This window comes from Lissotriton helveticus, chromosome 3_1 (genome assembly GCF_964261635.1).
Source record: "Lissotriton helveticus chromosome 3_1, aLisHel1.1, whole genome shotgun sequence".
Classification (NCBI taxonomy): domain Eukaryota; kingdom Metazoa; phylum Chordata; class Amphibia; order Caudata; family Salamandridae; genus Lissotriton; species Lissotriton helveticus.
This window is the reverse complement of record NC_136061.1, coordinates 238,689,071-238,716,502: the sequence shown is the minus strand read 5'-3', so window position 1 is coordinate 238,716,502 and position 27,432 is coordinate 238,689,071. Positions and strand designations below refer to the sequence as shown.

General features: G+C 45.3%; 1 protein-coding gene across 1 annotated transcript in view; it reads right to left on the bottom strand.

Annotated features, from left to right (window-relative positions):
• SCIMP (SLP adaptor and CSK interacting membrane protein) overlaps window positions 1–26,867 on the bottom strand; it is a 161,663-nt gene extending 134,796 nt beyond the window's left edge. The window contains exon 1 of the mRNA XM_078683569.1: window positions 26,660–26,867. Within this exon, the coding sequence (XP_078539695.1) occupies window positions 26,660–26,729 (70 nt within the window). The 5' untranslated portion in view covers window positions 26,730–26,867. The remainder of the gene's footprint in view (window positions 1–26,659) is intronic.
• Between the last annotated feature and the right edge of the window lie 565 nt (window positions 26,868–27,432).

The following is a 27,432-nucleotide window of genomic DNA, read 5'->3' as shown; positions in this document are numbered from 1 at the left end:
CCGGAGGGATGCTAAAATATGGGGTGCTCACGTCTAGGCTGATGCATTGCCATTAAAAAGCATGCGGAGGGATTTACATGACATGGCGTAACTAAACGAATATAAGTACACTGCTTAACCGCTAGTGGCAATCTATGAATAGATTAGACTAATTGATACGGGATGTGTGATGAAATATGAGGGGGCCATAGCTAACCTTTACCCTTTTGTATATGTTAATAGCTGAGCTTTTCTAAAATAATGTTTACAATCGTTCTTACTCATATTACGTGCAGAAGAATAAAGTATATAAGTATATAATATAAAATATTAAGATTAATACTTGTGTGTGTGTTGACTTCAAGGTTCAGGTGCCATATCACCTTCAGCTAAAAGATTGTCTTACAAGTGTTGCCTTACTCCTAATAATCCTAACCATATAAGCATAGCCTAGTGGGAGTGACGTGAGACACCTGCCAGTTTCTCTATTCTTTGGAAAGGTTGCAGTATGTTTGGGGGGGGGGGCTTGGGGTATCTATTGTGTGTGGCATCAATGATAAGGTGTAACATAATATTAGGAATTAAAAAGAATAGGAAAAGAAGCATCACCTGAGACAAATAGGAAACACTTGACAATCATTACTACTGCAAGCACATAAATACTGCCTCACACCTAGAGCGCTGCCTGCTTCCCCTCAAACTGCGAAATGTTGTAGATGCAAGACATCAGCAAGGCTTGTGCTGTGTTTTATATAGTGTGTGTGTCTGTGTTTTCATTGTGTTATGATGTGTGTGTAGTGTTACATGTGAGATGACTCATGTTTCGCATTTACATATTTGTCAGTTTCCATGAGCTTCTGTTTTGTTTATAAATTTATATTATGATGTATATAGTGCTCAGCAATATAAAACGTTTTAGACCATCTTACATGGATTTTTTTTATTTGAGATATTTTAGTTTTATTTGTTACATTTTCACTTTGTGATCTGCAATATCTAACGTGTTTTTTTTTAACTAACGTACTTTTTCATGTTTTTGTTTATTATTTTTACATTTGTATTTTTACATGTGTCTCTGTACGGTCTAAAGTCACATTAATGAATTCATTTTGTTTTTAAGATTTTTTATTTTACATTGTGATTTTTATAGGTGTCTAAAGTGTTAGATCACCATTTTTTCAGTTCATCGAGAGGAGGTTGTAGGTCCTTTTTTGCTGATGGAGTTATTCTTTGCTTCCATTGGTTTCTATGTGCTTCCCTTGCACTGCCTGTGAGTGCCTATGTTTTGTGTGCAACTTACTCCAATGCTTGACTGGAGTAGATTTGATCCTGCCTGACCTGTAGTAGTATTGCAGTATATGTAGGTGTACCCTTAGTAAACTGCAATTGACTTACCCATTTTAGTTGTATTTTTGTATTGCATATCCTCCCTGTGCCCTCTTTAATTTCCCCTATCCTCCGCCCACGTTGCAGTAGATGTTTCCCATTTTTCAGTGACTCTCCCTTGCCACTCCCAGATGCCTAAAACATCGACCTATGTGTGCATTGCTCTCTGCAGTTCTAGTAAAGAACAGCGCACGTGAGAGGCTGGATAGGAGTATGCATACACCTACTCTAGTTCCTATATGAATTGCACTTATGAGCACATGAAGTAGTACTCTGGCAGTACTTCTATACATATTCATGAATTCCTTTTTCAACTCAAGCCCTTCCTTTGTGGGAATTTACAAAATGCCCTTTAAATTTGACCAATGTTACTGTCCCCTAGTGCTTCAACATGCCATATTCACCACAAATGTTCACAAATCTTGAAGTTGTCAAAGTTTTTCATATGGATCAATTTACACAAAAACAGGTAGTAGGATGTCAACCATCAATCCTCACAAATATAACTCCCAGTTTCAAAGATTCACATTCCACATTGTATGAGGTTTCCATATTTCTAATTCCACTATCCTTTTCAATCTCAATTCCACCTATGAAATGAAGTATTAGATTTTCTTCTCTTAAAGTTCCTCGCATGTTGGATTCTATCAGGAGCGCTTTAATACTTCATTTTTTAAAAGGCAAATGAAACCATCTCATCTGTGGGGAAAGGAAATGGTAATGCTCCCACAAGGATTACCCCACCTTTATCTTCACCTTACTAAGCTCAAAAGATCCATGTTCACGGTGTAGAGAGATCTTCATACTTTGATGAGAAATTATCTATAATGTTGTGTATTAAATGGCCACACATTGTTTTATTGTCAATAGGAAGAAGATGGACAGATCCAGAAGAGCTGCCTGATGACAATACTTTTGTAGAAGACATTACCTTTTTTTTTTTTTTTAAATATTTTTTATTGAGTTTTTCCCCCTTTTTTGTACCGTGTACAGGGCACATTTGAAAATAAAATTATATAAAGTACTTAAAGGGCGCCGGTCATTACATAAATACATAAATATTACATTCTTAAGTCAGACACAATTAATTGGAGAGCATGATCATCTTAATATAGTACAATACTCAAGTGAGAAGAAGAGCAATAAAGAAAAAAAAGAGAAACAAACCAACAAAATGTCTGTTAACTAGTATTTCCTTCTTTCCATCGAGTAATCGGGTCCCAGATTTGTATACCCAACATTCTGCCCTTTTCCCCTTCCTAGCATATATAGCAGATTCTAGCTTATAGGTTGACAACAATTTAGCTAACCACTGATGGTACGTCGGGGGGAGGGGATCAAGCCATACCGAGGCTATGCATAGTCTCAGAACTGCCATCGCCAGGAATATAAAACTTCCATTCCGTATCTGCCCTTTCACCTCAACTCCTAATAGGATTATTGACGGAGTTAATACAGTTTCGATTCCTAATGCATTATTTAGAAAGCTCTCTATATCCTTCTTAGTTGTTTCCAAATGGGGGCATAATGCAAAAACATGTACTAAGTCCGCCTCTAAGCTACCACATCTAAAACATCTGGTGCCTGATGCGGCTCCTCATTGGGCAAGTTTAGCTGGTGTATAATACAGGTGATACAGAACTTTGTAGTGCTGGGACTGTAAAGAGGCTGAGCACAACAGTTTCTGCCCCATTTCCAATGATAAAGTGAACTGGTCCCGGGCTATGTCTAAACCAGCTGCCCATTTATCCACCCATTTTTTCAAGTCATCTTTCTTCGATTTTGACAGTTCTGAATAGAGCCTCTTGATCGTACAATCTATACCTGTTTGAATAATCTCCATTATTGGAATCTTCGCAAAGCCCGCAAGACCCCCCTTTTTTTTTATTGATGAAGCTTCTTACTTGGTGATATTTAAAAAATTGTATCGTCTCTAAGCCATAACTTGCCTGAAGCTCTGCGAATTGCATCATGCCATGCGGACCTAAAATATCCCCCAGTTTCCGAATTCCTTGCCTCCCCCAGTCATTAAAAACTGAGCCAGAAAAAACCTCGCTAGGAAGAGTAGGATTACCATTCATTCTTGTATAAGCATTATACTTTCCTATACCAAACCTCTTAGCAAATGCTTTCCAGATATTATATGCTGCTAAGATGGTCTTAAATCTTGTCCTTTTGAAATAACTTGTGTCTGTGTGTTTCAAAAGTAAATTTTCTGCCTCCGCCCCCATAACTAATCCATAAATAGCTAGTGTGCCAAATTCATCCTGGCCTTCTGCCTCTGCACCACCCAACAAAACCATCATATATTGTAGTGCTGCTGCCCAGTAATATAACTTTATATCTGGCAGCACCCATCCTCCCCTTTCACGTGAGAGTGTCATAAACCTAAATGCTCTCCTTGTTTTCCCCTTTGCCCAAATAAACCGATTGATCATATGTTCACAAGTCTTAAACCACTTGTTTTAAAAAAATAACGGAATAGCTCTGAATATGTACAAAAATTTTGGAAGAACCATCATTTTTATAATGTTTGTTCGTCCAACAATTGAAAGGTGTAAATTATCAAGTCTGTCTAGTTCCTTCCTTACTTTAATGATTATTGGGGCGATGTTCTTTTCCACTAAAGTATCGAGATCAGCAGTAATGTTTACCCCAAGGTACAATCCTGTTTGAACCACTCGAGTATCATTACAGTGTGCATAAGAATTTTTAATTATCTGTGTCTTGGATGTGTTTAAGGCATATCCAGAAATAGATCCAAACCTTCGTGCCTCGATCTCTATCTGCACGATTGCCTCAGTGGGGTTTGGTGTAATCACTGCCACATCATCGGCATAAGCAAGGATTTTGCATTCCCCCAGATGCGTGGATAAAGGCGTAATTCTCTCACACATCTCCATCCTACGAATTAGTGGGTCCATATACATTGCAAATAAGAGCGGGGAACCCGGGCATCCCTGCCTCGTGCCCCGCTTAATCCGAAATTGCCGAGTGGAACCTGCATTTACTCTTATAGAAGCAACTGGATTAGTGTATAGTGTCCGTAATGCTTTAATATATCCCTCTTTAACCCCTGCCCTCATTAAAACATGCCACAGATAATCCCAGGAGACCCGATCGAAAGCCTTTTCAGCGTCTAATAACATAACCGCCATCGGGTCTCCTGTGACCTCTGTGGCATCGAACAAAGTGATAACCTTACAGGTGTGATGTGTGGTTCCCCTTCCAGGAATAAAGCCGTGTTGATTATTATTTACAAGGTCTCCTATTATTCTAGCGAATCTTGTTGCAAGCACCTTAGAATAAATTTTAGTATCCGCATTCATTAATGTAATCGGTCTATAAGATCCCGGCTCGGTGAAAGGCTTCCCCTTTTTAGGTCTCGCTGGCGTTGCAGCGCGAAGCGCTGCCGCCAACGAGACTTATAGCCGCCTTCATCCCTGTCAAGGGAGTAACAGCTGTGAACGAGCCCGATACAGACCTGGGCACGAGCCGACCCAGGTCTGTGAACGCGCTTCAAGGTTGAGCAGCTTGTGCACGTTTGTTGGACGTCAGGCACCGCAAGCGCCGCCAGACCAATTATCCCAGCATGAAACTCTACTTCCCGAGGCCCACAAGACCAATTAACCCAGCAGGAGTCTCCACTTCCTCAGGCGCCGCAACAATTATCACAGCATGAGACCCACTTATCACAGCATGTCAACAGGTGCCTCAGGCTGCTGGAGCACTCAACTATAATTAATGCACAGTTGAGTGCTCCAGCAGCGTGGGGCGCCTCTCTGCATGCTGTGATTATTATCACTTTGGGGCCTCATGCTGTGATAATTAGGGCGGCATGCTCTATTTGCAGCACTGAACATTTTCAAAGAAGGGGAAGCAGCGACATTCATTGGAGACACTCACCCTCATGCCCTCACCCCCTCACTCGCCCTCACCCCCTCAGACCCCCTGACCCCTCACACACCTCCTCACCCTCACACCCCCTCACTCACACACCCTCACCCTCACACACCCTCACCCTCACACACCCTCACCCTCACTCACCCTCTTACCCTCACACACCCTCTCACCCTCACACCCCCTCACACCCTCACACCCCCTCACACCCTCACACCCCCTCACCTTCACACCCCCTCACCCTCACTCACCCCCTCACCCTCACACCCCCTCACCCTCACACTGCCTCACCCTCACACCCCCTCACACCCCTCACCCTCACACCCCCTCACCCTCACACACTCTCACCCTCACACTCTCACCCTCACACACTCTCACTCTCACACCCCTCACACCCCTCACATACCCTCACACACCCTCACCCACCCTCACACACCCTCACTCACCCTCACACACCCTCACACACCCTCACACACTCTCACACCCTCACCCTCACACCCCCTCACCCTCACACCCCCTCACCCTCACACCCCCTCACCCTCACCCCCCCTCACCCTCACACCCCCTCACCCTCACACCCCCTCACCCTCACACACCCTCACCCCCCTCACTCACCCTCACACACACTCACACACACACCCTCACATACCCTTACCAGCATAGCATAACAAAACATAGCATAGCATAACAAAACACAGCATAGCATAGCATAACAAACAAAAGCATAGGATAGCAAAAGCACAGCATAACAAAACAAAGCATAGGATAGCAAAACACAACAAAACATAGCATAGCAAAACACAACAAAGCATAGAATAACAAAACACAACAAAACACCATAGCATAACAAAACAAAGCATAGCAAAACAAAGCATATCATAGTAAAACAACAAAACATAGCATAACATAACACAACAAAACATAGCAGAACAAAACATAGCATAACAAAACATAGCATAACAAATCATAGCATAACAAAACATAGCATAACAAAACATAGCATAACACAGCAAAACATAGAATAGCATAACAAAACAAACCATAGCATAACATAACAAAGAATAGCAAAACAAAACATAGCATAGTAAAACAAAACAAACCATAGCATAACATAACAAAGAATAGCAAAACAAAACATAGCATAGTAAAAACAAAACAAAACATAGCATAGCATAACATAACACAACAAAACAGCAGAACAAAACAGCAGAACATAACAAAACATAGCAAAACAAAGCATAGGATAGCAAAACAAAACATAGCATAGCAAAACATAGCATATTATAGTAAAACAACAAAACATAGCATAACATAACACAACAAACCATAGCATAACAAAACATAGCATAACAAAACATAGCATAACAAAACATAGCATAACAAATCATAGCATAACAAAACATAGCATAACAAAACATAGCATAACAAAACATAGCATAACAAAACAGCAGAACATAACAAAACATAGCATAACACAGCAAAACATAGAATAGCATAACAAAACAAACCATAGCATAACATAGAATAGCATAACAAAACAAAACATAGCATAACATAACAAAGAATAGCAAAACAAAACATAGCATAGTAAAACAAAACAAACCATAGCATAGCATAACATAACACAACAAAACAGCAGAACAAAACAGCAGAACATAACAAAACATAGCAAAACAAAGCATAGGATAGCATAGCAAAACATAGCATAACATAACTTAAAACAAAACATAGAATAGCAAAACATAGAATAGTATAGCATAGCAAAACATAGAATAGCATAACAAAACAAAACATAGCATAGCATAACATAACACAACAAAACAGCAGAACAAAACAGCAGAACATAACAAAACATAGCAAAACAAAGCATAGGATAGCAAAGCAAAACATAGCATAGCAAAACATAGCATATCATAGTAAAACAACAAAACATAGCATAACAAAACACAGCAAAGCATAACACAGCAAAGCATAGGATAGCAAAACACAGCAAAACATAGGATAGCAAAACACAGCAAAGCATAGGATAGCAAAACACAGCAAAGCATAGGATAGCAAAACACAGCAAAGCATAGGATAGCAAAACACAGCATAACATAGCGCAACATAGCGCATAACATAGCGCAACATAGCGCATAACATAGCGCATAACATAGCGCATAGCGCATAACATAGCGCAACACATAGCGCAGAGCGCATAACATAGCGCATAGCGCAGAACATAGCGCATAGCGCAGAACATAGCGCATAACATAGCACATAGCGCATAACATAGCGCATAACATAGCGCATAACATAGCGCATAACATAGCGCATAGCGCATAACATAGCGCATAGCGCATAGCGCATAGCATAGCGCATAACATAGCGCATAGCATAGCGCATAACATAGCGCATAACATAGCGCATAGCATAGCGCATAGCGCATAACATAGCGCATAGCATAGCGCATAACATAGCGCATAACATAGCGCATAACATAGCGCATAGCGCATAACATAGCGCATAGCATTGCGCATAGCATAGCGCATAACATAGCACATAACATAGCGCATAACATAGCGCATAACATAGCGCATAGCGCATAACATAGCGCATAACATAGCGCATAACATAGCGCATTACATAGTGCATAACATAGCGCATAACATAGCGCATAGCGCATAACATAGCGCATAACATAGCGCATAACATAGCGCATAGCATAGCGCATAGCATAGCGCATAACATAGCGCATAACATAGCGCATAACATAGCGCATAGCATAGCGCATAACATAGAGCATAGCGCATAACATAGCACATAGCATAGCGCATAACATAGCGCATAACATAGCGCATAACATAGCACATAGCACATAACATAGCGCATAGCATAGCGCATAACATAGCGCATAGCATAGCGCATAACATAGCGCATAGCATAGCGCATAACATAGCGCATAACATAGCGCATAACATTGCGCATAACATAGCGCATAGCGCATAACATAGCGCAACACATAGCGCATAGCGCATAACATAGCGCATAGCGCATAACATAGCGCATAGCGCATAACATAGCGCATAGCGCATAACATAGCGCATAACATAGCGCATAACATAGCGCATAGCGCATAACATAGCGCAACACATAGCGCATAGCGCATAACATAGTGCATAGCGCATAACATAGCGCATAACATAGCACATAGCGCATAACATAGCGCAACACATAGCGCATAGCGCATAACATAGCGCATAGCGCATAACATAGCGCATAGCACATAACATAGCGCATAACATAGCGCATAACATAGCGCATAGCGCATAACATAGCGCAACACATAGCGCATAGCGCATAACATAGTGCATAGCGCATAACATAGCGCATAACATAGCGCATAGCGCATAACATAGCGCATAACATAGCGCATAACATAGCGCATAACATAGCGCATAACATAGCGCATAACAGTGCATAACATAGCGCATAACATAGCGCATAACAGCGCATAACATAGCGCATAACATAGCGCATAGCATAGCGCATAACATAGCGCATTGCGCATAACATAGCGCATAGCGCATAACATAGCGCATAACATAGCGCATAACATAGCGCATAACATAGCGCAACACATAGCGCATAGCGCATAACATAGTGCATAGCACATAACATAGCGCATAGCATAGCGCATAACATAGCGCATAGCGCATAACATAACGCATTACATAGCGCATCACATAGCGCATAGCGCATAACATAGCGCATAACATAGCGCATAACATAGCGCATAACAGTGCATAACATAGCGCATAACATAGTGCATAACAGCGCATAACATAGTGCATAACATAGCGCATAGCATAGCGCATAACATAGCGCATAGCGCATAACATAGCGCATAGCGCATAACATAGCGCATAACATAGCGCATAACATAGCGCAACACATAGCGCATAGCGCATAACATAGTGCATAGCACATAACATAGCGCATAGCATAGCGCATAACATAGCGCATAGCGCATAACATAACGCATTACATAGCGCATCACATAGCGCATAGCGCATAACATAGCACATAACATAGCGCATAACAGCGCATAACATAGCACATGACATAGCGCATAACAGCGCATAACATAGCGCATAGCATAGCGCATAGCATAGCGCATAACATAGCGCATAGCGCATAACATAGCGCATAGCGCATAACATAGCGCATAGCGCATAACATAGCGCATAGCGCATAACATAGCGCATAACATAGCGCATAACAGCGCATAACATAGTGCATAACATAGCGCATAACATAGTGCATAACATAGCGCATAACATAGCGCATAGTGCATAACATAGCGCAACACATAGCGCATAGCGCATAACATAGCGCAACACATAGCTCATAGCGCATAACATAGTGCATAGCGCATAACATAGCGCATAACATAGCGCATAGCGCATAACATAGCGCATAGCGCATTGCATAGCGCATAACATAGCGCATAGCGCATAACATAGCGCATAACATAGCGCATAGCATAGCGCATAACATAGCGCATAGTGCATAACATAGCGCACAACATAGCACATAGCGCACAACATAGCGCATAGCGCATAGCGCATAACAAAGCGCATAACATAGCGCATAACATAACGCATAGCGCATAACATAGCGCATAACATAACGCATAGCGCATAACATAGCGCATAACATAGCGCATAACATAGCGCATAACATAGCGCATAACATAGCGCATAACATAGCGCATAACAACGCATAGCGCATAACATAGCGCATAGCGCATAACATAGCGCATAGCGCATAACATAGCGCAGTGCATAGCACATAACATAGCGCATAACATAGCGCATAACATAGCGCATAGCATAGCGCATAACATAGCGCACAACATAGCGCATAGCGCATAACATAGTGCATAACGCATAACATAGCGCACAACATAGCGCATAGCGCATAACATAGCGCACAACATAGCGCATAACATAGCGCATAACATAGCGCATAACATAGCGCATAACATAATGCATAGCGCATAACATAGCGCATAACATAACGCATAGCGCATAACATAGCGCATAACAACGCATAGCACATAACATAGCGCATAGCGCATAACATAGCGCATAGCGCATAACATAGCGCATAACATAGCGCATAGCGCATAACATAGCGCATAGCGCATAACATAGCGCATAGCGCATAACATAGCGCATAACATAGCGCATAACATAGCGCATAGCATAGCGCATAACATAGCGCATAACATAGCGCATAACATAGCGCATAGCGCATAACATAGCGCATAACATAGCGCATTACATAGAGCATACCATAGCACATAGCGCATAACATAGCGCATACCATAGCGCATAGCGCATAACATAGCGCATAGCGCATAACCTAACCTAACCAAGCATAGCGCATAACCTAACCTAACCAAGCATAGCGCATTACCTAACCAAGCATAGCGCATAACCTAACCTAACCAAGCATAGCGCATAACCTAACCAAGCATAGCGCATAACCTAACCTAACCAAGCATAGCGCATAACCTAACCTAACCAAGCATAGCGCATAACCTAACCTAACCAAGCATGGAGCATAACCTAACCTAACCAAGCATGGAGCATAACCTAACCTAACCAAGCATGGAGCATAACCTAACCAAGCATAGAGCATAACCTAACCAAGCATAGAGCATAACCTAACCAAGCATAGAGCATAACCTAACCAAGCATAGAGCATAGCCTAACCAAGCATAGAGCATAGCCTTAGCATAGCATAGCGCATAACATAGCGCATAACATAGCGCATAACATAGCGCATAACATAGCGCATAGCACATAACATAGCGCATAGCATAGCGCATAACATAGCGCATAGCATAGCGCATAACATAGCGCATAGCATAGCGCATAACATAGCGCATAACATAGCGCATAACATAGCGCATAACATAGCACATAGCGCATAACATAGCGCAACACATAGCGCATAGCGCATAACATAGCGCATAGTGCATAACATAGCGCATAGCGCATAACATAGCGCATAGCGCATAACATAGCGCATAACATAGCGCATAACATAGCGCATAACATAGCGCATAGCGCATAACATAGCGCATAACATAGCGCATAGCGCATAACATAGCGCATAACATAGCGCATAGCGCATAACATAGCGCAACACACAGCACATAGCGCATAACATAGTGCATAGCGCATAACATAGCGCATAGCGCATAACATAGCGCATAACATAGCGCATAACATAGCGCATAACATAGCGCATAACAGCGCATAACATAGCGCATAACATAGCGCATAACAGCGCATACCATAGCGCATAGCATAGCGCATAGCATAGCGCATAACATAGCGCATAGCGCATAACATAGCGCATAGCGCATAACATAGCGCATAACATAGAGCATAACATAGCGCATAACATAGCGCATAACATAACGCATAACATAGCGCATAACATAGCGCATAGCGCATAACATAGCGCAACACATAGCGCATAGCGCATAACATAGTGCATAGCACATAACATAGCGCATAGCATAGCGCATAACATAGCGCATAACATAGCGCATAACATAGCGCATAACATAGCGCATAACATAGCGCATAACAGCGCATAACATAGCGCATAACATAGCGCATAATAGCGCATAACATAGCGCATAGCATAGCGCATAACATAGCGCATAACATAGCGCATAACATAGTGCATAACATAGCGCATAACATAGCGCATAGTGCATAACATAGCACAACACATAGCGCATAGCGCATAACATAGCACAACACATAGCTCATAGCGCATAACATAGTGCATAGCGCATAACATAGCGCATAACATAGTGCATAACATAGCGCATAGCGCATAACATAGCGCATAGCGAATTGCATAGCGCATAACATAGCGCATAGCGCATAGCGCATAACATAGCGCATAACATAGCGCATAACATAGCGCATAACATAGCGCATAGCATAGCGCATAACATAGCGCATAGTGCATAACATAGCGCACAACATAGCACATAGCACATAACATAGCGCACAACATAGCGCATAGCGCATAGCGCATAACAAAGCGCATAACATAGCGCATAACATAACGCATAGCGCATAACATAGCACATAACATAACGCATAGCGCATAACATAGCGCATAACATAGCGCATAACATAGCGCATAACATAGCGCATAACAACGCATAGCGCATAACATAGCGCATAGCGCATAACATAGCGCAGCGCATAGCACATAACATAGCGCATAACATAGCGCATAACATAGCCCATAGCATAGCGCATAACATAGCGCACAACATAGCGCATAGCGCATAACATAGTGCATAACGCATAACATAGCGCACAACATAGCGCATAGCGCATAACATAGCGCACAACATAGCGCATAACATAGCGCATAACATAGTGCATAACATAGCGCATAACATAACGCATAGCGCATAACATAGCGCATAACATAACGCATAGCGCATAACATAGTGCATAACAACACATAGCGCATAACATAGCGCATAGCGCATAACATAGCGCATAGCGCATAACATAGCGCATAGCGCATAGCGCATAACATAGCGCATAGCGCATAGCATAGCGCATAGCGCATAACATAGCGCATAACATAGCGCATAACATAGCACATAGCATAGTGCATAACATAGCGCATAACATAGCGCATAACATAGCGCATAGTGCATAACATAGCGCATAACATAGCGCATAACATAGCGCATTACATAGCGCATACCATAGCGCATAGCGCATAACATAGCACATACCATAGCGCATAGCGCATAACATAGCGCATAGCGCATAACCTAACCTAACCAAGCATAGCGCATAACCTAACCTAACCAAGCATAGCGCATAACCTAACCAAGCATAGCGCATAACCTAACCTAACCAAGCATAGCGCATAACCTAACCAAGCATAGCGCATAACCTAACCTAACCAAGCATAGCGCATAACCTAACCTAACCAAGCATAGCGCATAACCTAACCTAACCAAGCATAGCGCATAACCTAACCTAACCAAGCATGGAGCATAACCTAACCTAACCAAGCATGGAGCATAACCTAACCTAACCAAGCATGGAGCATAACCTAACCAAGCATAGAGCATAACCTAACCAAGCATAGAGCATAACCTAACCAAGCATAGAGCATAACCTAACCAAGCATAGAGCATAGCCTAACCAAGCATAGAGCATAGCCTAACCAAGCATAGAGCATAGCCTAACCAAGCATAGAGCATAGCCTAACAAAACACAACAAAACATAGCTTAACAAAACACAACAAAACATAGCATAGCTTAACAAAACACAGCATAAGAAAACAAAACAAAACATAGCATAACAAAACAAAACATATCATAGCCTAGCAAAACATAGCATACCAAACACAACAAAACATAGCATAGCATAACAAAACATAGCAAAACAAAGCATAACACACACCACACACACACAACCACGCACACACAACCACAACCACACACAACTATCTATCTATCTATCGCCCTCACTCTATCTGTCTATCGCCCTCACTCTATCTGTCTATCTATCTATCGCCCTCACTCTATCTGTCTATCTATCGCCCTCACTCTATCTATCGGCCTCACTCTATCTATCTAATCGCCTTCACTCTATCGCCCTCACTCTATCTATCGCCCTCACTCTATCTATCGCCCTCACTCTATCTATCGCCCTCACTCTATCTATCGCCCTCACTCTATCTATCGCCCTCACTCTATCTATCGCCCTCACTCTATCTATCGCCCTCACTCTATCTATCTATCGCCCTAACTCTATCTATCTATCGCCCTAACTCTATCTATCTATCGCCCTCACTCTATCTAGCTAATCGCCCTCACTCTATCTATCAATCTATCAATCTATCGCCCTCACTCTATCTATCGCCCTCACTCTATCTATCGCCCTCACTCTATCTATCGGCCTCACTCTATCTATCGCCCTCACTCTATCTATCGCCCTCACTCTATCGCCCTCACTCTGTCTATCGCCCTCACTCTATCTTGCTATTGACCTCACTCTATCTATCTTGCTATTGCCCTCACTATCTATCTATCGCCCTAACTCTATCCATCTCCCTCTATCTATATATCTATCTATCTATCTATCTATCTATCGATCTATCTAACACCCTCACTCTATCTAGCACCCTCACTCTATCTATCGCCCTCACGCTATCTATCTATGGCCTTCACTCTATCTATCTATCTACCTATCGCCCTCACTCTATCTATCTATCTATCTATCACCCTCATTCTATCTATTTATTTAGATACAGATCGCCATCACTCTATCTGTCTAGCTATCGCCCTCACTCCTATCTATCGCCCTCCCTCCCTCTATCTATCTATCGCCCTCACTCTATCTATCTATCCCACTCACTCTATCTATCGCATCACCACAGCATCACTCAGCACCACCACAGCATCACTAAGGGGCACAACAACATCACTATGCGCTACCACACGATCATTGAATGCCACAGCATCACTAGTCGCCACCACAACATCACTCAGCGCCACCACAGCATCAATCTGTGCAACCATTCTATCTATCGCCCTCACTCTATCTATCGCCCTCACTCTATCTATCGCCCTCACTCTATCTATCGCCATCACTCTATCTATCGCCCTCACTCTATCTATCTATCGCCCTCACTCTATCTATCTATCGCCCTAACTCTATCTATCTATCGCCCTCACTCTATCTATCTAATCGCCCTCACTCTATCTATCAATCTATCAATCTATCGCCCTCACTCTATCTATCGCCCTCACTCTATCTATCTCCCTCACCCTATCTATCGGCCTCACTCTATCTATCGGCCTCACTCTATCTATCGCCCTCACTCTATCTATCGCCCTCACTCTATCTATCGCCCTCACTCTATCTATCGCCCTCACTCTATCTTGCTATTGCCCTCACTCTATCTATCTTGCTATTGCCCTCACTATCTATCTATCGCCCTCACTCTATCCATCTCCCTCTATCTATCTATCTATCTATCTATCTAACACCCTCACTCTATCTAACACCCTCACTCTATCTATCGCCCTCACGCTATCTATCTATGGCCCTCACTCTATCTATCTATCTACCTATCGCCCTCACTCTATCTATCTATCTATCTATCTATCTATCTATCGCCCTCATTCTATCTATTTATTTAGATACTGATCGCCATCACTCTATCTGTCTAGCTATCGCCCTCACTCCTATCTATCGCCCTCCCTCCCTCTATCTATCTATCGCCCTCACTCTATCTATCTATCCCACTCACTCTATCTATCGCATCACCACAGCATCACTCAGCACCACCACAGCATCACTAAGGGGCACAACAACATCACTATGCGCTACCACAGGATCATTGAATGCCACAGCATCACTAGTCGCCACCACAACATCCCTCAGCGCCACCACAGCATCAATCTGTGCAACCATTCAACAACAACTGGGTCAAATATGATCTCTCAATGTTTCAAGCTTTATTACAAATGTCACAAAAAGAGGTTAGTATTTCACTTCTGTTCTTGGATTTTCGTCACAATAAAATACACTGAACATATTCTTCACAAAAGTTATTTACAAAAGTTTAAGCTATTGCTATTATAAATTACAATAACTTTTATTTAAGTATTAATTATTAAAAAAATTCAAAGCCATTGTTATTTGTAATATCAATACATCAGTCACGTGAATACAACACATATTGCATTACAAATGCTATAGATGTCACAAGTTATAACTATTGGCATTGTAAATGACAAAGCTATTATTTTTGCTATTTTCAAAACCAACACATATATAAAAAATGTGTCATTTACAATACCAATAGCTCAAACTTTCCTAATGCGAGACCTTATGCATTTCAAATGCTTGTTTAAGATTAAGACAATATCGGCTCCCCCCCATGAGCCTGGAATAGATTCCCCTGTCTGGGCAGTCTGTATAGTTGTAACTAAGTCATCTCCTAATATATCCCCAAACGTTTTATAGAATTCCATAGGGAGCTGATCGGGGCCGGCAGATTTCCCTGAAGGAAGATTTGCTATAGCTGTTTTAATCTCTACTGAATCCAAAGGTTCTTCTAACCCCTCTGCCTCCTCTTCTGTAAGATTTTCCATTGAGATTTCCTGTAAATACTCAGTTATTTCCCTAGGGTCAGTAGGTTGCTGGTCATCATATAGCGCCTCATAAAATTTCCTAAATACTTCTCGAATTTCATCCGAATCCGTAAGCAATCCGCCATTTATATCCCTAATTTCTCTTATCTTTCCTGACGCTGCTATTTGTCTAATACGTATAGCTAAAATACGTCCTACTTTCTCACTAAATTCGTGACAATGCTCCCTTTTGATCATAAAGCTCTTAGCTGCTTTATTCGCGATTTCTTCATCTGCGTCACTTTTTGCTTTCATCACCTTAGTAAGTGCTTGTTCCACTGATATACCTGTTAATAGAGCTTGATGGAGTTCTTCCTCAGCGTCTAGGAGTGCACTAACTAGTTCACTATTCCTAAGCCGCTTCTGTTTGCGCTTAAATGCGCTGAAACTCAGGGTCTCTCCGCGAGCAGCTGCCTTAAAGGCATCCCATATCATCCCTACAGGTGTAGAGAGATCTTCATACTTTGATGAGAAATTATCTATAATGTTGTGAATTAAATGGCCACACATTGTTTTATTCTCAATAGGAAGAAGATGGACAGATCCAGAGCTGCCTGATGACAATACTTTTGTAGAAGACATTACCTTGATAATTCTCCTTCCACTATCTCATCCCAGAACCTAAGTTTCATGACCTATTTCATCCATGTCATCATCCGTCCAAGTTTACACCCCAGTCACAGAAGAGCAGTCTCGCTGACCCCGTCACCAAGTCAAGTCATCCGAGCGACTCCTTCTTGTCATGGATGGCGTATGGTGGGTTTCATGCTAAGCTAGGAGGAGCTGTAGCCTCAAATTGGTAAGGAGTTCCCAGTGCATTCCCTCAGAGGAGTGTTGGTTGAATGTGAGGAGGTGTAGCATAGTAAGGTTGCCAACCAGGACAGAGGTGAACCAACCATCTCCATAGATAAACTACAGAGGTGTATTCACCTAAAGCCGGCAGTCTGTAAATATTTCAATAAAGTTCCTTTTACGCATCATGTCCTGCATGAATGTCTGTGTTGACCTCAACAGTAAAGGATGTAGGAAAGGATCTAGAATGTTCTAGGTTCTTCTATTTGTTTTCATCTATGTTCCACTTCAGTATTCTAAGCAGCAATGTAACAATCTTACACACAAGGGCTCATTAATTCATATAACGTGTTTCTAGAAAATAAGTATGTCCTGTCCCTAGTGTTCGCAAGACTGCTTTTCCACTGTTCGCTCATTTAAATTTTCCCCTGCATACTGGCACCATCAGAAAAGAATAAAGGAAAAGCAAGTCAATTAAAAAGTACATTGTTAAGAAGAGGAGGATAGTAGACTCAGAACCAGAAATCAAATTAAATCCTCTGTTTTATTCACAGTTGGTAAAATATCAGAACCTAAAAAAATGTCATGTGGTAATCAGAAACATTTGAATTCCTATTTTTTCTGGTTGGCAATCAACCTGTAGATATGTAGATATGAAGAGGCACCTCATTTAGGGAATTTTGAAAGTCCTCTGTCAGGAGAATTCTTTATGCCAGAGGTTCTTAAAAAAAAATCTATATTTGATTGTGAAGAACACAAAATATTGCAATAGTGTGTATTATTTTGAGGTTCAAATCACAAAACATGGCTTAGGCCGGGGTTCCTTGGCATCCAATAATGTCTCAGTGAGGGGGCGTGGCCAACAGCATGGCCGACTAAGTCGAGTCTCCCGGCAGCTCCGGCGAGCTGATCTTGATCCGGTGTACAAACGGCGTCCGATGGTCCCGTATTTGCAATCGAGGGACGGCTAAAGGTCCCGTGACAGCCTGGGGGCAGCAATGGTGAGAACTGCCGGGCAGTCCCGGGAGAAGTGCACAGCAGGATCCAAGATGGCGGCGCCCTGATGAGGAGGAGGCGCCGCTCTGAGCATTGGACCCGGCCACGGAGGTGCCCCGAGACTGTGACAGCGGCGGAGCCCGGAGCCTCGTGGAGCGCCAGGACCCCTGCCGAGTTGGACCGCAGAGCGTCCGGGGCCCTGACGAAGACCGGCGGGGTGCTGAGAGCCGGCTGCAGCGGGAGGCGGCGGGACCCGGGGACACAGGCCTGCCAAGGGAGTAATGGGAGGCGGTGCTGGGAAAGCCTCCCAGCCCGACCGGCTCATCCGATCCACAGAAGAACGACTGGGGAGGCGGACACTGGAAACCCTGGACTCGGCAGGCAGCCACTCTGGGACCAGGGCAACATCGACGGCCTAGACGGCGGCCCCACACGGGAGCGGGTGAGGAGACTGCCAAGGGAGGCCTGACGAGGGGCCTCCCCGCCCTCCCACCCCCCTCCGGATATCCACAGAGGGAGAATCCTACACCGCGCCGGCCAGCTAGAAGGCAGCCTTGAAGAGTCCCAGAATAGTCGGAGGAACAGAGGGGACAGGACGAGATCGGTAGGAGGCCAAGCATTAACACAGGGGAGGCACAACGTGAGTGGAAGGCGACGGGCGGAGCAGATTTGGGGATAAGACACCATGGCCGCGCCACTACAGGCCCCCCCTTCCTCTCCCCGCATAGAGACACTCCAAGCCTCCGACAGTCGCCCTCGCATTCTGGAACTACGGGGGACCTATAGGCACTTTGGAGGGCCGGGCCTGACGGACCCAGGGACATTGCTGCACCCCCGGCGACTCGTGGCGGTGAGCAGGGGTCCCCGCCTGGTGGTAGCCTACATGTGGGCGGCGAGAGGGTAACTGGAGCCGGATAGATCCTCTGAGCCTCGGGCATCGGCGACTGCACGGCACGAGGAAGGCGGAGGCTTGACAGAGCTGAGGAACGTACTAAAAAGGGGCCCATTAGGTCGGAGCGACCTGCCGAGGCGAGCGACATGGGGAAAAAGGAGGCGCCCGCTAGAGCTCCACGGCAAGGGACACTGGACCGCTATGTAACGGCCCTGCCTGGCACGGAGGCTGAGCCCCAGGGGTTCCGATCTGACACGGCGCTGCTGATGGGGGCCATCCATGCGTCGCGGGAGGATATCCAGGCATCGCGAGCGGCTCTAGAGGTACAAATTGGTGAGGTGGGCTCTGAGGTAACACTTTTACGACAGGACTTCCGTAATTTGACGGAGAGGGTGACCACAGTGGAGACCAGATTGGGTGACGCGGAAGACATCATCCACACGCTAAGGAAAGATGCGGCGGAGTTACAGGCATCCCATAAGCACCTCCAATGGAAGGTAAACGATGCAGAAAATATGGCCCGCCACAACAACCTCCGCTTCGTGGGTTTTTGTGAAGAAATTGAGGGGAATAACATGGCGGCGTTCCTGCATGCCTGGCTTCGGAGGACTTTCCCGACAGCGAGCTTCTCCAATTGCTTTATAATAGAAAGAGCGCACCGGGCACTGATGGCAAAACCGCCGGAGGGGGCGAGACCGAGACCAGTCATTGCTTGCTTTTTGAACTTTGCGGAACGCGACGTCATACTGAGAGAGGCCAGAAAACTGGGAGAGATCCGGCTTGAGAATGCACAAATCATGATCTTCCCAGACTACAGCCAAGAGGTGCAGAAGCAGAGGCGCTCCTTTCACCGGGTAAAAGCGAAATTGAGGAACTTACACATTCAGTACATGTTGCTCTTCCCGGCAAAATTTAAAGTTATATTCCAGGAAAAGATGCACTTCTTCACCCGCCCGGAGGATGCATGGGAGTGGCTTGAGGAATGCCCACCATTACGGAGAACGGAGGACAGGCGACATGAGTCCAGGCCGGGCACGCCAGCAGCGGGGGCCCAGTGGAGTCAGCTAAAGACACAGAGATCAAAGAGACCACAGGTAGCAGGAGGTTGAAGACGACCCCGTATCCCACGCAAAACTCGGGGCAGAGGGGACTCTGCCCCGAGTCGTCGTCCCCGGAGCCTGGAGATCAAGCAGTGTCCAGATTCCGCTGCCTAGCGGGGAATGCTCGCTCTGAAGGGGAGGAAGACATTGGTGGACACTCTACGGGAGACGAGGAAGCAGGGACTCCCTCCATGCATCCACTGGTGGCGGCGATCAACGAGATGGAGCAGGGGACAGACAAGGAGGCCAGGGTCTCTCAAGGCGAAATCCAGGACTCTCATTCTTGACGTTGGGGCCGATGGGACGATGAAGATACTGGCTCAAGACCGGACAACACGCAAGTTGACCCCCCCACTCCCTTTGAGCTACAAGTTCCTAGGGGTACTTTGTCCCCTTGTAAACAGCTACTGCAGAGGGAAGTGCTACACGCCCCCAGGATTCTTGTCCGGGAGCTGGGTTGCTAGGGATGGGCGACAGACCTTCTCTGTCCAAAAGTCCTGTACGTAGCCACTTGGCAGAGATGGGGCTGGCGGGGGGTGGAGGTGGAGTGGGGGTATTGGGGCAGGGGACAGTTGTTTCATGTTTGGGGTTCCAGGGGAGGAATTAGGAGATGTTCTCCGCTGTGAGGCGGGAGGGGGGAGTTGGGGGGGGGGGATTGTTTTTAGCATGTCCCAATACTCACATGTACCCAAGACTAGAAGGCCCTTTGCACGGGCCCCTTGAAAAACACTTGCTTTGATTCAGGACACGATGGAGACAAGATCAATGGGGGAAGGTCTGACTCAGGGGAGCTTAGGATACTAACATGGAACGTAAACGGCCTAGGCAGCAAGATTAAGCGAGGGTTAGTTCACAACTATGTGAAGAACGTAGAAGCGGACGTTATACTTCTACAAGAAACCATGCAGGGTTCTCCTCGGGCTCACGGGGAGTAGCAATTTTGATTAAGCAGAACCCAACTTTTCAAATAACCCAGACCTGGTCTGATCCCCAGGGGACATATGTGGGAGTGAGGGGACATTGGAGACGGTAGGAATACATGTTTCTCTCGGTGTATGCACCGCCCAAACTACAGACTGCTACACTTAGAGCTATTACTGACATCCTCCTGACCACGTCAGACACAGTCCAAGTACTGGGGGGCTACTTTAATGATGTCATAGACCCGGCGATCGACAGGACGGGAGACAGAGATAGAACCACGACTCCCACTATGCTGGCTAGGACGATGGATGCATTGGGCTTGGTAGATGTATGGAGATGGCTCCATCCGGAGACTAGGACCTACTCGTTCTTCTCCGGGGCACATAAAGTATACTCCCGACTAGATTATGTCTTCATGGCCAGACAGGCGTTGCATGCCACCAACAAGGTGGAATACCAGGCGCGGGGCTAATCGGACCACTCGGCCCTTCTGGCTGCGCTAGGCGGGGGAGGGAGAAGACACGACGCAATACATGGCGCCTAGCGGCATGGGATCTGCAAAACGCGGACATATTGTGCGGCCTGCGGGCAGATGTGAAGGTATACGTTGCAGAGAAAAAAGGCTCTGTTTCGTCCTGGGTAGTGTTATGGGAAGCCCTTAAGGCGGTCCTGAGGGACAGGGCTCAGAATAGGGTAGCGGAGGAAAAGAGAAAACAGAGAGAAGAGGCCCGCCTGTTGGAAGTCCAGATTCTGGCCTTGGAACAGAAGCATCAGACTACTAAAGACCTGGGGGCCCTCAGACAACTTTTAGATGTACAATGTCAGTATAGGCACCTGGTGACAGGAGAGGCGAAGGCACAGGCCCTGGCGACGCTACACCATCTATACGACGTAGGGGATAAATCTGGGCGGTTACTGGCGTGGCTCAGTAGAAAAGAGAGAGATGCGAGGTGGATAGAGAGGGTGAGGGATGAGCAGGGGGGCTGGGTACGGAGTGACGAGCAAATTGCTGAGTCCTTCGCGAGTTACTACCGCGCTTTTTATGAAGCCAGGGATCTAGGGACACAGGAAGACGCACTGCAATACATGAACCACATCGAGCTCCCGAGTCTCGCGGAAGACGACCAACGCGAGTTGGATGCAGACGTCATGGTTGGCGAAGTTAAGGAGGCACTGACTAGACTCAGGGCAGGGAAGTCTCCGGGACCCAATGGCTTCCCGGCGGAATTTTTCAAGAAAACGGCGGACCTATTGGCCCGTCATTCATTGGGACTATTCGAAGACGCGGTGGCAGAGGGAGAACTGCCGCTAGATTTACGCCAAGCCACAATCATTCCGATTCACAAAGAGGGTAAGCCGCCCGATGACTGTGCATCCTATAGGTTCATCTCGCTTTTAAATGTAGAGGTGATGCTCCTTGCAACGATCTTAGCGCTTCGCCTGAGGGGGTTGATCACGGGACTAGTGCACCTTGACCAAATGGGTTTTCTTCCTGACAGGGCGACCAGATACAACCTCCGGCGGACACATAATTGGCTAATGGAGGTAAGCGATAGGAGAGACCCACACCTATTTCTATCCCTGGACGCCGAAAAGGTGTTTGATGCTGTTCATTGGCCCTTTTTGGAGGGGGTACTGGCCCAATTCAGCGTTGGGCCCAAATATAGGAAATGGGTGGGACTGCTCTACACCGATCCCAGGGCGAGGGTAAGGGTTAATGGAGTGTTGTCAGAGGACTTTCCTATTCGGAGGGGCACCAGGCAAGGGTGCCCCTTGTCTCTGTTATTGTTCGGACTAACCATAAAGGTGATGGCCTGTGCAGTCAGACAGAATGTGGAGATTAGGGGGTTTCGTATAGGCCAGGCAGATACAGTGGAAGAAAAAATATCCCTCTACGAGGATGATGTCCTTTTGTATGTCACACACCCGGGCACTACGATTCCAGCATTGTTCGCGGAATTGGCTCGCTATGGTGCCCGTGCTGGATACCAGATAAACTGGCATAAATCAATTCTATATGACCCCCAAGGAGGCGAGGAGTGGCTCAATCTCCCGGGGAGGCTGCAGACGACAGGGGAGGGTTTTGTGTATCTAGGGATTTTTGTGACAAAAGACAGTACCCTGTCCTATGACAGGAATATTAGGCGAATATTGACTAATTTTGCAGTGGATGCAGCGCGGTGGAGGCTGCTTCCACTTACGATGCTGGGCCGCGCAGCCATGTTTAAAATGATATCACTTCCGAGATTTTTATATGCCTTTTAAAAGGAATACTTTCCCCTCCAGCGACGGGTCTTCCTGGACATCCACGCGGAATTGAGGTCCTTCCTATGGTTGGGAAAACAGCCTCGGATAGCATTAACAACTCTACAGAGACACCAATATGATGGGGGAATATCGCTGCCCAACATAGAAGCGTACTACTGGGCGGAACACTTGGCGCCTATAAATGAATAGTTACACGCCCCGGCCTCACATCCTACTTACGCGCTAGTAAGACACAACATGGAGAAGCACACATGCCTACATTACTTATACGGGGGCAAGGGGAAAAACAGACTACTTCCTGCCACGAGAGTCACGCTGGGGGTATGGACAAGGGCAACGAAGGTCATGGGGTGGGACAGTAAACCAACAAAGCAAACCCCAATATGGAAATGTGCCTGGTTGAAGGAACTGAGTAAGTTAAAAGGTTTCCAAAGCTGGGATGCTATTGGAATCTCAACACTAGGTGATGTGCTGAAGAGGGTGGAATTACAGTCCTTTGAGGCACTAAGGAAGGAATATGGGCTTCACCGCACGCAATACTTTAAATACGCACAGCTGAGACATGCATGGAGGGCGGAGGGGGTTTTGACAGAGGCGCTCCCGGAGTATGCTCCATTAGAGGGCCGTCTTCTGCAAGAACAGATCCCCAATAGGGCGGTGTCTTTGACGTACAGAACCCTGATGAATAACTTGCCAGATGGACTAGGGAAACTAAGGGCCTCCTGGGAACGAGAGGTGGGGGAAATGGATGAACTGGATTGGGCTACGGTCTTGATGCACCCTAGGGAAGTAGCAATTAAATCCCGCCTAAGGCTTATCCAATACAATGTACCTCACAGGACCTACTTTGATAGAGTCCGCCTGCATAGAATAGGGAGAGCTACTGACCCATGCTGCCTGCGTTGTGGCCATGAGGGGGGGGACTTTCTTCACACTCTCTGGTCCTGCCCGAACATACAGGTATTTTGGGGGGAGATACTAAGAGAGCTGGGAGCAGTGTTGGAAATTACCCTGCAGTTTGACCCTAAACTGGTCCTCCTTGGTATGACGAGTGATGTAGACTTAACCCGTCCACTGTTAATCTTCCTGGTTCTGGCCTTGGTGGTTGCTAAGAGAGACCTGGCCAGGAAATGGGGGCGTCGGAGATACCACAGCTAGAGGAATGGTGGAGAGGTATGGACCTATATATGGCAGCTGAAAGAGTCACGTATAAGGCGAGGTGATGCCCGAAAAAGTTTGGAAGGGTGTGGGGCAAGTGGCGCCGATATCATGGTCTGGATGGCGGCCTTTAAACTGAGCGGAAGGGACAGACTCCTGGTCTCCAAAGATGGGGAGAGGATGGTGTGCCGCGGAACTGTCTTTCAATGGGTGGGGGTGGGAGAAGTGATTGTATGAGTGGTTTTAGAAGTTTGTGTCAGGAGTTCAAGGGCAATGAATGGAGGGCGGGGGAGGAAGGGAGAGGTGTGATGAGTAATGATGACATGCTTGTTATGTGGTTGCACAGTGGAAAAGTTAATAAACATATTTAAAAAAAAATAATAATAATGTCTCAGTGAGGGTGCCTGGATTCTTGTAATGATTCAGTGGGTGTCCACATAAGTCAGAAGGTTAAGACCAACTTTCTTTAGGCAATAGCATTATTGTCCAATCTGATCCCTCCCCGCTCACTCCATGTACACAACATGAACTGGGTCTAATCATAACTGTGATGTAACCTGCTGCTTTGCCACGCCCCTTCTCCTGTAGCCTACGTGCAGTGACACTTAACGCCCAGTTCTCGACAAGGAATCTGCTTTATAAATACCCCAACAATTGTAACAAATTAGAAATTGGTGATGTTGTTATTGGAGAAAGATATGCAACAATTGTTCATGGGTGCGAAGTATGGCCATACTTATTATTTTCTAAAGCTTCTAGTTTTTTACTTTTAATACACTGTATATAGAAATAGAGACAGAAGTATCAAGTTTCCCAATCTGTGTTTTTTTAAGAGGCCCTCATTACAGGTCATGCAGGACGGTATCTCCAGAGGCCACTATGCACAATTCTACGTTTTTCTGAGTTTAGGAACGCACCAATGACACCCAATCCTCTACTGTGTACATTTCCATCTGCCAACTGCTTACAACACACGTGCGATAAAGGGCAAGGAATCAGGGAACCACATGCCCAGTAATTTTAGGACCCACATATTTTCATCATTTCTGGGCCAGGTAACTTGTGCCTCAGTATCTACCCCTTCAGAAACGGGACATCCCGGAATGTGGACATCATGGCTTCTCCTTGCTGACAACCACAAGTGAAAGGCCCATAGCTGTCCAGATTGATAGTATGGGGAGTTAAGAGACAGGTGACATTTCTTAAGGAAGCTTAAATCGGAGCAGGTGCCTAGATACGTTTTATTGTATATGGCCACCTAGTCTACAAAAAATCTACAGATGCAAAAGGGTGAGTAGACATTTATCGGCTAAAATAATGAGGCATTATGCCAGTTGCAAATGAATAAATACCCAGAGCTCGAAAAACAAATATAGATAAACACAGATGGAAATACCTTAAAACTAGAATGTTTATTGATTAGTGCCACTGCATTAGTATCAAGGATTGATATTTGGGACAATAAAACAGTACAAAGATGTGCATGATAACTGATTGTGTTGTATCTTCCACACATGCTATCCGCACTAGAATGAGGATATGCTTCATTTAGCTGCATTTAATTTGAATGCCAGCTGTGCACCGCCAGAAGGTGTGCTGACATAATTTGAAACAATTGAAACAATCCACCAAAAATGCATGGTAGAGTGTGACTTTCATAATCTCACAGCAAACGCTCAAATGCCCAATATAAAATCAACCAAAGTAACTCCCACTTCCCCAAATAGTTCCTGTTGTAGCACACCTTCCATCTACACCAGACCAGCCTAGAACTTCTCCGGCCATCAAGCAAATCAGGAAGAAGCTGAGGACACATCTCTTCAGTAGTACCACCCTCCTGGAGGAGGTCAGAACCTACAGTACCGGTGACACGCCTCATTGTAAACAATCTTGAGTCAACCCCTGGGCTTTCACCCGCCTTTTCTGTGTGGTTCGGCACTACAGTGCTGCTGAGCTGGTTGAAGCTGTAAGAATAGATTTAGATCCAAGCAAGCACCTTAAGAACCTACCTTGCAAGCGATCATCAGATCTCATGGTGTCTGCGGGTGTGACGTCCACACCTCCGTTCGTGGTGGCCATGTATGACAGCCTTGTGCGTCCACTGATGCAAGCCTGGTGTTGTCACCGCTCACTGTGCAGATTGAAATGCATCCGTGGTAACAGGAGTACACTTTTCTTTTCTTAAGCAGTGCTGCTTCCTCTTCTCTTTCCTCTCTGTAAATGCTTTGGGCGAGTTTGGGTCCTGCAGTCTGAAAACACAAGCTAGGTGAGGGGGCGGAGATGCAGGGGAAACCACAGCTGCTCGAGCCTGGCAGAGAGCACTTCCTACAATCTGCTTGGCCTCGTAGTGCATTGTGTGTGTGTGTGTGTATTGCATTAACCCTTTCAGGACCAAGGTGTGAAATCATGGTCAGACCACTCTTCCTGTTTATAATTAAATTACTCACTCTATATTGTAACTTCTTTAGGTACTCTGGACCTCATGTAGAGGTTGGCTCTCCCGGGGTTCCTGCAAAAAAGTGTCAGGTGCCTGTCCTCCTGCCTTTCATCATCATCATCATCAATAAAACTTTATTTCGGCCAATTTAGCCATAAAAGTATATATACAATAACATATATTTCATTCGATTCAAAGATGAAACAGTGAGAGGAAATCCATTCTTCATGTTTCAATGCATGTATAACACGTAGATGTAGCATACAGACGTTCTATATTACTGTCAGTTCAGTCCCACTAACTTCATTAAAGTGCATGTGCGGTATATGTGCAATTTAAAATGCC